We start from the raw sequence: 14,902 nt of genomic DNA on the forward strand, positions 1-14,902 counted from the left end.
GTACAGACGGTAAGACAAACAGAGAGACACTGTGGTGAAAAATAATGGCCACACGGTAACGTGAACTCTCACAGTTTTGTGCAGCTGCACCAAACACCTAGACGTGAGTTCCACGTGACTGACATACATGTCAGGTCCGTGCTAAACTGGTCTCCACAGACGGCACCCAGGCAGGCAATGCATACCCTTCATCTCACTGTGTCCCCAAAACAAGCACCATTTCTTCCATGTGCAGTTTTACAGTTCCCCACAAGCAAGGCATTTTTTTGGTCAGAAACATAAACTCTTTTTTTTTGGGGGGCGGGGGGACCAACAAAAACATGAAAAAGGAAACAGGAATCCATGGTGGAGTTGCTATAAGGAGACCATCTAACTTTACAGGAAAAAAAACAAGAGGTATCAACAGAGAGGAAGTGTGCTTTCAAAAGCTAAACGATGCTGTAGCCACTTATAATCTGTGTGTGCGACGTACCAGGTCAATTTTCATTCAAATAAATATGAAGGTTGGGGATTTAAGATTTGATCATAAAAATCATAAATAGGACAAAAATAGCTACAATAAATTATTTTAATTCAACAAAAAGGGATGTTTCAGCTTACATATAACAGCTATTATTTAAGTTTTTCAGCAAACTACTTGGGGCCTGGACCTGCATGAACCAAGGTAAGCTCAGATCTCTAGTTGGGAATAACAATTGGTTCAAGCCACTAAAAACCAAAAACCAGGCTTCGCTGACCCACCTCAGAGTCAGGTGTTGACCCCTTTAGCTCTTAGAGACCTTTCACTGGGAAAGTGTGGGAGGTACCGCAGGTTCTAGGAGAGCAAGACCAACCAGCTCTTTGGTGAGGAAGAATCACTAGTCACACTGAACCAAGGATCCCCACTCCTTTCCTAACCACACCTCCCTCTTAGAGAGATGCTTTTCCAAGAACCACGCACAGCACTTTGTCCCTTGCCCATTATTTAAGGAAGTGGATCCTGGCAGGGAGGGAGTAGAGGGATTTGCATTGTATTGGAGATCATGCTTTTAAATCGTGGGATGATTTGAAATAAGCATGCATCTTTTCCCTTGGCAAAATGTTAAATGGTTCTAAGGACTAATGCATTTTTTAATGAGATATAATTCATGTACCATTACATTCACCCTTTGAAAGGAAACAATTCAGTGACTTTTAGTATATTCCAAAAGTTATGCAACCATTAATTCCAAAACATTCTCATCATCCCAGAAAGATGCCACACACCCATTAGCAGTTTCTCACTCTTGGTTCCTTGCTGTCCCCAGCCCTGGCAGCCACACACTGGTGAGCTGTTTGAGTGGCGAGCGACAGCCTTCTTGGCCATTTTACTCTCAGTCGTTATGTACTGGAATTTTTAACATCAAATTTAAACCAAGGACTTTGTAAGTATTCTGAGATTATAAAATACTCTCTTTTATATAGAACTATTTTTGTCACAAAAATGTTTTGTTTTACACATAGAAAAATAGATTTTTCTGTCTCCACCAAAGACTGAAAATTGCCTTTTTCCCTCAATTAAATTCTGCTCTTATTTCAGAAGTGAGAAAAATCAATACTCCAATATTTTAAAAGTACAAACAACCAGAGTCTTTATTAACCATGGGCTATCACACTCTCTTTCTCACTTCTAAAAAAAAGGGGGGGGCTACAGAATGTGAGAGGGCCAAGGCCACGCTGCCTTGTTCTACAGATGAGGACACAGAACTAACATGGGCTAGTGACATGTCCACAACCACAAGCCTAGTTAACAGCAAAGCCAGGACCTTACCCTCTTTATCAGTACTCTAGTATTAAATATCTGAAGGAAATTCTGTCATAGGTTTTGTCAGCTCCTGCATGAATCTAATTATTAGTTTCTTCTACAGCTTTGATCTGAGCAAAAAAACATTTACACATTATCATTTAAAACCCTGTAAGGACAAGACAAGTATATTTAACCAGGGAGCCCAAATTGTTCATGGGAACATAGCGAAGAAGAGCCGAGGTTCTGGAGGGACCCATAGCAAGGTCCAGACCTTCCACATGTAACTCTCCACATGACCGTGTCCATAGGCTGCATCACGCTATGTGAGAAGCAAGTAAGTCACACACATTCTGTACTCCGGAAATGAAGACTTCACAAGGCAAGGGGTTTGGTGTTTAACCCTTGCAACAATTCTTCATGTGGGATGACTGTTTGGAACTGCTCCCACTCAGGTTGGTAATGGACTTGCTGTCATCCTCATCAGTTCTTTTTTTCACTTCCCTGGAGAGAAAGAGAGAGAGAGAGGTAGAGGCAGAGGTAAAAGTAGAGGAGATAGAGGGGGGATTACTGAGACACAAACCTCAACCACAGATGGCTCTGTGGAAATAAAAGCAGCACTGCTGAGCACTGCCATCCAGACACCGGTGTAAATGCTTTCTAGGTGTTGACTTATTTAATCATCACAAGAACCATATGGATTTGCTGTGCCCCTTGTTACATTGGATATATGAGGAGCTCCCTGAGGTCACACAGCAGGAGAGGTGGTTCAGCTGGGATTCACAGCATGCAGGCGGGCTCCAACTCCAGCATTCTGAGCACCAGGCTGCAGACTCACACATGCACACACTCATGCATATATAGGTGCATACACATGTGTACACGCATGCACACTCACACGTGCGTGCACAGACCACACATGTATGCACAGGTGTGTACACACACATGCACAGTCACACATACATGCACAGGTACACACATATGTGTGCACACACAGACTCCTCTCGCTCTCTGCTGTGGTCTCACATGCTTTGGTCTGCCACACGCACAGCCTACTACTTACTACCCTAGACCAGGCTCCCATCTCTGGCTGACACTTGCTGGCATTAACAAGAAGCAATGATGACTTTGTAACCATTCTTTAATTCTACGTGATCATGGAAGTAACAATGGATGGTTAAAATCCAGGAAAAAAATCTGCCTTTTATAGCTTCCTAAATTTCTTTTAGAATTAACAGACAGTGTGGGTGTCCTAGCATCTCAATAGAAAAATTGCGAAATTGCATTTCTAAGAGAAACTTTTCCTGGGATTGAGAGTTTTTCTAAGAACAAGCAAAGTAGATCAGGGTGTCACATTTCTGGCCTCCCTCCCAAAAGGAATCCTTCAGATGGTGCACATCCAGAAACCCATCTCCTTCAATTTCATGACATGATGCGGTGTGGAAGGCACCATACTGGGAGTTATCTTATGAGATGTAAATCGAGGACGTATATGTTTTGCATTTTACACAACACTCTAAAGGCTGTAAAACTTTTTAAATATTCATTTAACCTGGGGAGACTCTACCATTTCCATTTAAGACTTAGGCACTTTGACAAGCAACTCTGAAGATGGAGTATAAAGCCAAGTATAGTCTGTACACATTTTCTTTCTTTATAATGTTCATACTTAACACACTGCTAATAACTAAATTTTAGAGACCTTAAACCAGACCATATGCAATACAAACAATAAGAAACTCAATGATAAGCGATTCACAAGTGCCCTCGTTATTGAAATGCTGTGCACACAGGTGTTTTACATAAACCCTGTGTGGAAGCTACACCATAAACAGCTGCAGAAGCAAATGGGAAGGCCGGTTACAGCCTCTCCCATCTTTATGATATAATAAAGAAAATCGATCCAGCACTCTGGGTGTGACCACGGCAATTTGAAGCAATTTAACTTTAATATGACCCTATGAGACAATTCAGCGGAGTATAGACGGTTGTATATACAATCAGACTGTTGGATCTATATGGGGCCTGGGAGATCATTTCCTTCAGCCCCACCCTCATTTTACAGATTAGAGAAGCCTACAGGACGATGGGGAACTGTTCAAGACTTTACAGTTATTCAGGGGTAGATACAAGGCTCGACTTTGAGCCTCCTGGCACCACAATCCTCCAACATGCTGGGCAGCAGCCCACAGCCATGCACAGGGCCATGCGGCAGGCCCCTTTCCTGCTCAGACAGAGCAGCAATTAAGCACCACACTGCCTAAGGCTACGACAGCACTGAGCCCCTGCCTAGCTTTGGCCCAATCATGCTCTAACGCAGCAGTCGCCAACCTTTTGGACCTCACAGACCACCGGTTGGTGACCGCTGCTCTAAAGACCTGCAGGCCCTTCCTACACCCATCTGCCTCCCTGGGCACACACCATCAACTGCATCCAGGAATTCTTAGGTACATTTTAATAAAACACCAATACAACCATCTGAGAGGAAAAAAGGGGACACCTACCAACTCAACAAGTATTCCATCTTTAGTTCATTTCATTAATTCTTCCCCCTTCCTCATTTACTAACTGTATCCTGTTTGACCAAAATAGCTGTGCACCCAAAGGTGCATGGAATCCATTATTTCACCTAATTTCTGAAGGTTTCATTTTGGCTCTCGACAAATGTGATATTAGCCCATAATTCGCCTACTAAGCAAAGGCAAAAAAAAAATGTAATTCACTTGACTTTATATGTTTAAATATTTGTTTGCCTTTTATTTTCTACCTGTTCTAGGTCGTATTCAAAGTTAGCACTGTTTTTGCTTTAAATAAAAATGATTTCCAGATTTCCAGTGTGGTGGGGCAGGTGGTTCTCTCTCTTGGATTAATGTCAAAGGAGATAATGTTCAAAGACTCAGTTGAAGCTCAGAGGCATCTTTCAGGCCCTGCCACAAACCAATTCTAAGTAGATCATTCAAGGTCCTGGGGGCCTTTTCCTGATTTTCCCAGGCCACCAGGCCAAGCCTTCTATTAATAGAATTCTATTCTAAGAAGCACTATACACAACAAGTCACTAATACAAAAGCAGAATTTAAAACACTGCAAGGTATTTTAAATGCCAATATATACTAGCAGAAGAGGCCAATTATCCTACTAAAGTCAAGATTCTTGTAAAACCTCACAAGTGATCAGTAAAAGCACTATATACCTAAAATTACAGTTTTGCTGTGTCAGCAATTAAAGATCATTGGCCTGGATTTTGTTAACACATACTTTTATTTTTTTCTTTCTTTGTTTTCCTTTTTAATATTTAATCCCTTTAGGCCAGTAAAGAATCATCTTTTCATTTGTGGCAGAAAGCTAGGCAGAAGAGATAAACATAACATACCATGTTGTTATTTCCTAAGAATACTCTAAGGATTAAAACACATTTGTATCCAAGTTCCTCAATAATGAAATATTCTAATCTAAATTCCAAAATGTTATTAACACCATTGCCTTAGCTAAATAATTACCTGTGTAATAAATAAAGTGCTTCCAACTGGCATATACACAATTTGTTTTACTGAGATTTTCTTTCCTTTACCCTGGAAAATGTCATAATACTTATATTCATAATAGTCTATTTTAAACACTATTATATTCATAATAGTGTTTAAAATCTGGTTCCTATAAATAATTTGTACAAGTCAACTATTAGCTTTGTGGTGACATTATGCAAAAACATCAGTGACACCTCAGATGCACCTGCTTTGTTTGGCAGTAAAGGTATGCTTGCCAATGTTTACAGTGATTGTGCAGCATTACCAGTTTTTATAATATCTACATCTAATTGTTTCTCTAACCCCTACTGAAAGACAAGACAGTGTTTTCCAATGTAGAGTCATGTCATGGTCAAGAGGTTTGACATGAGAACCAACTAAATGAAAACTCAAGTCTACATCCAGTTTTCCAAATAAGAGACAAAACTTTACCGGGCAAGGTGGAGAACAGCTTCCACTACATTTGAACCATCTTTGGCACTTGTTTCACAGAATAGTGCCCCGTAGTTCTGTGGAAAAGAAACAGACACTATTAAACAAAGCCTCTGTTTAGGTTTCCTGAAAGTTTTGCTTATAATTAATAAACAAGATAAAAATATTTTCCTGTTGAGTACACTGAGTGAGTAGGAGCTAAACAGTTTGATTCAGAGTTTCAATAATTAAAAAGAAATGACTAGTTTGAACCTCATTATTCTAGAAATAGTTCCTAGACATGGTAGTTTTCAGTTTAAAAAACCACAATACAAAATTTCATGTTTTAAGATACTTATTTCCAATAGTTGCACACATGCTACCCAATGTTCGCCAGCAAATCATTTGAGAGAGATAAAAAATGATCACTTACACTCAGGAATGGAAAGTCCATCAAAAGTATGTCTGCTTTTGGCCAGCAGCTAACGCATGTCCCCTTTCACACTATCCTTTCCTATCAAGATTCAGCAGCCTGCGTGTGGCTAAACCAATGGACACTTCCTAGTCCTCTATTATTCAACCTTCCAGAGGGCACGTGTGTGATCACTGATCCTATCACTCTCCTGCTTCCAACCCCTCAATGCTTCCCTTCCAGTCAACTCATGTTCAAATGCTTTACAACGGCCGACAGGACCTCGCTCCTATGTGGCCTCAGCCAGCCTCCCAGCCTCACCTGCCACCATTCTCTCTCACTCACGATGCTCCAGTTACCCTGGCCTTCCCTCATTTCCCCAATGCTCCAAATGCCCCCCATCTCAGGGCCTTAGCACCTGCCGTTCCCATTGCCTAGGCTACCCCTACACCTACCCACCCTCTTCCCCAGACTGACTCCTACCTACCTTTGATCTTAGGTAATCCTCCCTTGAAGTTAAGATTGTTTCCTAACCCTGAAGGCCCTGTTAGGTCTTCCCGTTATAAAACCTCAGAGCCATCTATATTCTTCCTTCATAGCACTTATCACAATTGTAACTGATAAAGTTACTTGTGTGTGTCTTTATCTAATAAGCTGGAGACAGTTTCCCTTAGGAAAGGAGAATATCATGTGCTTGGGCCTGGGTGTGGGTCACACAGTCCTGTGGAGGGTAAAGGGAGGGTGTGAGGGCTGCTCCGGGGCAGGGAGAGAGAGAAGGCTCAAAGAGTGGGGAACCCCCACTGTGGGACCTTTGCCCACAAGCCCCCAGATCCATAGAAAAATCTATTAAAAAATCACAAAATGAATGGATTCCTAGTAGAAATGGGTAGTGCTGCTGCTGGGTTCTATAGTTATGATGATATGGGGTGAGGCAGAGAATGCTTTTCAGGAAACAGGGGGGTATACGTGACCAGATCATAAGTAAGCAAACCTTGGAAACTGAGAAAGCATGGGGCGGAAATAACACTGGTAAGCAGACAGAAATGATGGGATCTCTAAAGTGGCATGTGAGATCTCTAGAGTCTGACATGGGATTACATGAATTTAATGTCTGTCTCCCCAGACAATAAACTACAGGAGGACAAGGACCATCTTTTTTGTTCTCTGTTCTTTGCTCAGCACACAATGAAATGCTTGCCACATGGTAGACACAATCAAATACGTTTTGAATGAATCGCTTCTGTATTCATTGCCTGGTTTTGATGCTTATCATATTTGGTTCACAGTTCCAAAATTTAAAACAAGCATGACCTCCCAACTCAGAATAGTGAAATTCAAACTTCTTTGTAAAGTGCACATGGATTTGCTACCAAGAAGCCTGTCATGGTGCTGACAACAGACAACGATGATAGCAGTGTCACATGAGACTGCGATGGTTGTGAACTCCGCATCTGATCAAGGAGCATCTGATTCCTTGTAGGGTAGGAGAAGTCATAAGGGGGCCACGAAGCATTCTGACACAGTGATAATAATGGGATGGTAAACACTGCCCACAGTAGTCATTTCGACAGGAATACGCTCCATCCTCTCTCTATACAAATGTAAAACCAAAAATAATTCTAGACTATTCCAACTAAACACAAACCTGACAGGGGGAAACATACACAGCACAAAAGTCTTCCTATTCTCTTCCCACCCGGTGACGCATTGCACCATCTTCTGCCCCTTGGCATAGTAACCCTCTGGAACCAAGCCCATCTTTTCAAAATAGGACAACCGTTCCTTTTCCTTTAGCTGGAGACAAGGACTAGAGAAGGATTCCAAGAACTGGGTGCGAGTGAGGAGGAAGACGTGATCATTCTGGCTCTGCTTTATCAATGATAGGCAGTGGGAGGAAAGGATCGAGTGATCGATTTACATCTATGAGGGATTTAATCCTTGGGGCAATTACGTGAATTCATAATGTGGGGGGACATTGAGAGTTCTTCCTGTATAAGGACAGGAGCCCCACCAAACAGGGTGCAGGCTCATGAAAGAACTGCTTAAGCAAAGGTGGACAAAAGCAAAAAACCCCTTCCAACCCGGACCCGCTCTCACGCTTACCATGGCCAGCTTTTCTCCAAAGTACGCTGGGACGCACTTCTCTCCCTCTGCAGCAGCAGACTCACGAAGATCAGCCTTGTTTCCCACCAACATGATAGGGATACTCTCGGTGGCTGCATCCTACCACAAGGAAAGGGAAAAAAGTGTGTTCACATCAAACACTGGACACATGAGGACAATGACAACAGCCACCGTGTCCAAAAGCCCCCGTGTGCCACATGATGGATCAACACTATCTTTAAACCCCCATATCTCTAAAAAGAGCTAAGCACTTTCCCTCTGCCAGGTGAGGACACTGACATTCAAAGGTTTTAAATAGGAACTTGTAAGGGCCTGGGCCAGCGTCTAAATTGACTGTATCCCCCTTCCTGCTACACAAACCAATATAAACTCAAGAAGCATGACCTCATCATTTCCTACAACTTCCACTCTGCACAACAGTGATTACACGTCAACTTCATTATCCCAGATACAAAACATGTAAGTAAATCCCTCAGCTACTACGGGACCAAAATGGAATTTGAAAGTTCTGCACTCACTGCTCTCTGGTTTACAACGAAAGCAAAGTAAGAAGGTCCTAGAAGTCAACATTTTTCCTATGAGGAGTCAGTTACCACTCTACTCAAAGTAACAGCTTCTCAGGTTACTGCTTCCAAAACAGCCCATGCCAGCTGTCACACTGCCCCACATTCTTGGTGGAGCTGGGGTGGAAGGGCAGATGTGAGAGGCAGAGCTGAGTTTGAGACCCCTCCCCTCCCACCTCCGGGCCACTCACTGGGTGTGTGAAATCAGGCCAGTCTTTTCATGTTTTTGCCTCAATATCCCTATGTGTACAATGAAGAGGTTAATTAAAGGCACATCCCATCTCATGAGCCTATAATGAGAATAAGAGAATATAACCTGCATTGCAGAGGAAAATGGGTTTCTGGTTTCTAAACAGAAGCGGCAGCCCTGGCTAAGGCATTACTCTGCAGTCCCTAAGGACACTCAGGTGCTCATTCCGTTTGGTGCCGTACCCGACACAGGATCAAGAAATAAGCCTTAAACATAATGAAGGTATCTTTGACTTCCCTTCTCTTCACACTCCTTGCCTCTAACTGAAGGCACCACCTGGGTGGGGTAAGGGCAGAGGAGAGAGGGAGTCAAAGGCCCTCTCTAAACCTACTCCACCCATCCACTAGTGCAGTGATGGCGAACCTATGACACGCGTGTCAGAGGTGACACGCAAACTCATTTTTTGGGTTGATTTTTCTTTGTTAAATGGCATTTAAATATATAAAATAAATACTAAAAATATAAGTCTTTGTTTTACTATGGTTACAAATATCAAAAAATTTCTATATGTGACACAGCACCAGAGTTAAGTTAGGGTTTTTTCAAAATGCTGACACACCGAGCTCAAAAGGTTCGCCATCACTGCACTAGTGTGTTAATTAATTGTGTTCTTTGACACTCTTCTAGGGACTAAGGGATGTCATTGGGAAGCCATTAAGCAAATACTCTCTTAAGTTAGCTAAGAATCCAGCGTCTAAATGACTTCCCCAAATCACACAGGTAAATATCTCCTTCAAGTCTTGACTCAAAGAACACCTTCTCGGGAGGCCAGGGCCACACTAATGGAAACTGCATCCCGCTACCTCTTCAGGAGGCCCTTCACCCTGCCTTCTTTTCTACCATAACGTTTATCACTTTCCATCATTCTACTTACTTTATTCACTTATGTTTGTTTCTTGTTATGTCTCTCTTCCTAAAGTACAAGGTCCATAAGGATAGGGCTCTTTATTAACAGATATATCCCAACAGAGGAGGTAACCCCAAAATATTTTTGAATGTGTAAAAGTCAGGATGAAATCTCATGTCTCAACTGTCTCCATTCAACTTTTACCCAAACATTCAATCAATAAATTATTCATGACAGAGAAGTGAAATGGGCATAATTTTATTTTACCCATGATTTTATAACAGTTTGTAACCTAGTGCTTTTCAATTAGTGTATTAATTATTAATTCAGAGGGTCTACTCACCACTGACATTCTACTTCCTCTCAATCCTCTGCTCTATCACACAATTAGTTATTTATACAGTGGCCATATAAATTGTCCCTGCAGAATTTCCTCAAATTGGAAAGGGCGAGCCATGGCTAAGGTTCATCGCGCCCATTATTTTTCTAAGATGAAAGTTAAATGCCAAGTGGACTCCAATTTTTTCTCTATAACAAATTCAATAATTCATCTTGAATACAGTTTTCTTACTCTTCGGACCCTGTGAAAGGTGCTACCAGCAGCTGAAAAGGTCACTTACCCGGTACGGGTTGTTCAGCAAATTAGGGCAGCGGGCTCCTGGCACACACTACAGCTGGTCACTAAGGGCTCCTTCAGGGCTGTGGCTGGCCCTGCCTTTTAACTTCCTTTTCTTGAGCATAATCCAAAGATTTAAAATGAAAACTAGTTCCAACAATTTCAACAAGTTCTGCTATAATTTTAACTACCCATGTGTATAAGTTAGTTAGAGTTTTCCATTATTCTCTGGGCTCACTGCTCTGTCCCAGGGAGGTCCACTTGAGTACATGCCTCTCCTTCATGAGCTGACTACACTCAGATTCCTTTCTAGACTTCAAAAGCTTCTTCTCACCCTGATGCTTTATCAAAGGAGCAACCATATTGAATCAGAAGGTCCCATTCAAGCCCCCATTCCAACCCTACCCACTATATAACTACCAGCCAGTGCCATATACTTCCTATGCCTCAGGTTTCTCATAGTAAGTGCAAATAATACTATGTTTCCTCCTTTCTCAGATATGTTACTGAGATGAATATAACATGGAACATTTTTATGAAATAAAAATATTATATAAATGCCTACACATTTCACTGTATTTAAAATTTTAAGTCATGATATTTCAGTAGGACAATATGCACATTTATTTATCACTAAGTTTTACTGCCAATTACAACGTCACTTCTCATATCACTTTTTTTTGTACAGGGTATGAAATAGGCCCAAATGAAGAATTCAGAAACAAACTGGAGATCACACAAGAATTTCTCTGTTTAGCTACCTCTGCACTTAATGCCTGTTAAAAATTATTGATAATAGATCTACTTGAAAGATTGTATTAGCTATTAGTTTCAGGTATGTTTCTCAAGTAAGTATGCTGAACCAAAGCTTAAACTATTGTTTTATGTTGATTAATAACTATTGGCAGCACTCTAACTATGGCCAAATAATTTCCCACTTTTAAAAATTATTTACCATGAAACCAAAGGAAATGAAAGCTCCTCAGTTCAAAAGAAAGCACAAATAGTACCACACATGTTAAAAATTCCAACTGGTTTTTCAATGGTACCTTGGGATGTGTAAAGACCCAAATCACTACTCGAATAAGGGAGAAAACACAGTTGTGATAGAATGAGGGCCTCGTACCTGCTCAACACACCCGCTGTCTCACCTGTGTGTCAGGTGCACATGGAAGCACCTCTACTCATCCAACCATGCTACACACCCAGATCCTGTACACACCCAGTCATGCTACACACCCAGCCTCTGTACACACCTAACATGCTACCCACCCAGCTCTGTACACATCCAACCATGCTACACACCCAGGCCCTGTACACACCTAACATGCTACCCACCCACCCAGCTCTGTACACATCCAACCATGCTACACACCCAGCCCTGTAATATCCAACCATGCTACAAACCCAGCCCTGTAATATCCAACCATGCTACACACCCACCCCAGCAGCTTCATTTGTAAGAGCTGCTGCTTCCCAGGTGACCTGCATTTCCATTTGCTTCTGATTTTATCTGTAAGAAAACCCAGAAGTGCCCTGGCCGGTTTGGCTCAGTGGACAGAGCGTCGGCCTGCGGACTGAAGGGTCCCAGGTTCGATTCCAGTCAAGGGCATGTACCTTGGTTGCGGGCACATCCCCAGTGGGGGGTGTGCAGGAGGCAGCTGATTGATGTTTCTCTCTCATAGATGTTTCTGGCTCTCTATCCCTCTCCCTTCTTCTCTGTACAAAATCAATAAAATATGTATTTTTTTTAAAGAAAATCCAGAAGTTTTATTCCCAGAAGCTCCTTTAGTTGTGTCCTTGGCCTTGCAGGAACTTGCCCAGCTACTGAGAGAGAGCAATCCTGCCGAGTGCCCCTAGGAACTCTGCCTCCAACATCCCCTTCTGTCACAGCTTGGATCAATGGGTCCTCATCACATTCCTTTCAACGAGGAAGAGAACCAGCATTTTCCAGCATGGCCTATAGCTCCCCAGGCAATTTCCTGGCTCTCTGCTTTGATTTCTTACCTCAATCATATCCACCCATTCTCGTACGTTAAGAAAGCTTTTCTCACACGTGACATCATACAACAGCAAGACTCCATCTGCTCTTCTGAAGTAGGACTTGGCAATACTTCTGAATCTGGGTAAGAGAGAAGCACTTACAGCACGGATCTAATCAGTCTGTTTGCTGCTGCTCCATTCTTCATCGCTTCTGTGCTCACTCACCTTTTTCTCATCTTCTCTAATAAGCCCCAAGTGAAAAAAATTAAGGGCAATGTATCACTGTAAAAGTCATCTCTGAGGCCCAGACTGACCCAGTGACAGATAACAGGATGAGAATCTGGGCTACTGATTTTAAAAAGCCAATCATTTGTTCCACCAAACAACCCCAAGAATGTCACAAACCCCAAAACATAACCAGGACAAGGATGACACTGTAATTTCTGAAAGTTCCAGCCTCAGCTAAAACCTACCAAAACCCATGAGTAGGACACAGAGAAGGGTGGAAGGAGACACACATTAGAGAAAATGGTCTTCCAGGCTTGAGGAGGGTGGAAGAACTATGTGGATGCCACCATGCACCAGGCACATTACATACATGGAGGTGAGGGACTCACTAAGGTAAGAGCATACTGCAACCTACATGTCTTTCTCTAAACCAAGTGCAATATTTTATATTGTCTTAGTTAGGGCCATGTCAACCACAAGTATTTTTTAAACGTTGGAATGCTCATTCGGCTGCAGAACAGGAGTTCCACGTGGGCAGGTATTTGTGTCCTATTGCGAAGATTCACTAATGAATCTTAGCAGCCTAAATGGTGCCTGGTGCAGAGGTAGGTAGGCACCCCATACTTACTTGTTGAACAGCTGGATAGATTCTGCTCCCAAAGAGTTAGACAATACTAAAACCGACAGGAAATCCTTCTGGTCAAGGGCAATAAATGCAAGATGAGGTACCATCACCAGGTGCGACTCTGCTATTTAGTTTGTGCCTCTGCCCTGGAACCAAGGGAAGCTGTCTTCTATTGTGCCCCACTGAGCAACTCCTCATGCTGTCACTGCATTCAGAGGTGTCACCTCACTAAATTCTCTTGTTAGGAACAGGCCCTCTCTTTTCCCAACTGAACACAAGCTTCGTAGAAGTGTAAAATCCTTTTTCTCACACAGCTGATGGATGAGTGAAAGAGGTAAGAAAGTGAGCATTCTTGAAATTCTAAGGTACCATCTAACTGTACGGTACCTTATAATTACATAGTGATAAGCACAGAAAACACGGAGTGGGCTGCGAGGCTTGTCTGTGTAAGCCTAAGCAGGGCCCAAGCTCTCCGGAAAGCACTTGCCTCTCCTGACCGGCCGTGTCCCAGAGCTGCAGGACTGTGCGCTCTCCATCCACAATGAGGGTCTTCATCTGAAAGTCAACTCCTGCAAAGGAATAGAAGACAACACGGAGAACAGGATGTAAATCATTCCACTAGTTTTTACTTTCAAGTTCTCTTTAGATGAGACAGGAGTCAATAAAGCAAAGAGCCCAGGGAGACAGAGAGAAATGAGCATGGCCTTCATCGAGAGTGACTTCACATACTAATTATCAGTCAGACCCCACAGCTGCACGGGATGCACTATCTGCAGGCTGGCTGACTTGGGGAAGAATCTAGTCTATGGACAAAGGGAAAAAAACCTACGTTCTATCTGCCATGTAATTCGGGAACTGTTATATCTGTGTGCGCATGTACATAAATATGTGGAGGTGTATATATGTATATGTGTATATGATTATGTACATATGCCATATATACATATATAGCAACGGAACCGCATACTGGAGTCTTTTTATGAATCAAATTGAAGTGAACCTTTGGCTTTGTTATTTTGAGTGGTCTAAATAAAGAACCATAAATTTACAAAGATGCCCACTGTGAAGAGGGTAACCAATCTTTTCTAACTTTTCTGGTTATACAAATAAGAAAATTTTAGATACACAAGGAAAATAAATGATAATTTGGATATCTTCAACTCCTTCTACTGGTTATTATGCAAATTTGGGAAATTAGGCATAATTTCTGCCTTCTTCTGAGAGGTAATACATTCCATTGTTAAGGAGGGAGGTAGCAAACTTCTATGATTTTGACTACAGTGACAAACAAGTCATCAATAATGTCCCTTTACCAATGTCAAACGACATCTTATGAGAAAAGCTTTCCCTGGCCACCCTGCGTAAAAGTACACCTCTCCCTAAACCTCTTTTTTTTTAATTATTATTTGTTTTTCATCCATTTCCCTCCTTTGAGATGTAAACTCCTTGTGGGCTGGGATGTAGTCAACTCTGTTCATTGTGTATCCTTAGCACAGGGGTCCTCAAACTATGGCCCGCGGGCCACATGCAAATACAAATATTGTATTTGTTCCCGTT

At 42.2% G+C, this 14,902-nt stretch overlaps 1 protein-coding gene across 1 annotated transcript in view; it reads right to left on the bottom strand.

The window, feature by feature from the left end:
- Nucleotides 1–1,584: 1,584 nt before the first annotated feature.
- RASEF (RAS and EF-hand domain containing) overlaps nt 1,585–14,902 on the bottom strand; it is a 71,381-nt gene continuing 58,063 nt past the window's right edge. Inside the window, exons 15-19 of the mRNA XM_006769030.2 lie at nt 13,833–13,914; nt 12,517–12,631; nt 8,213–8,332; nt 5,719–5,795; nt 1,585–2,266 (exon numbers count right to left, since the gene is read on the bottom strand). Coding sequence (XP_006769093.1) covers nt 2,161–2,266; nt 5,719–5,795; nt 8,213–8,332; nt 12,517–12,631; nt 13,833–13,914 — 500 coding nt within the window. The 3' untranslated portion in view covers nt 1,585–2,160. The remainder of the gene's footprint in view (nt 2,267–5,718; nt 5,796–8,212; nt 8,333–12,516; nt 12,632–13,832; nt 13,915–14,902) is intronic.

Source organism: Myotis davidii, unplaced genomic scaffold, assembly GCF_000327345.1.
Source record: "Myotis davidii unplaced genomic scaffold, ASM32734v1 scaffold98, whole genome shotgun sequence".
NCBI lineage: Eukaryota > Metazoa > Chordata > Mammalia > Chiroptera > Vespertilionidae > Myotis > Myotis davidii.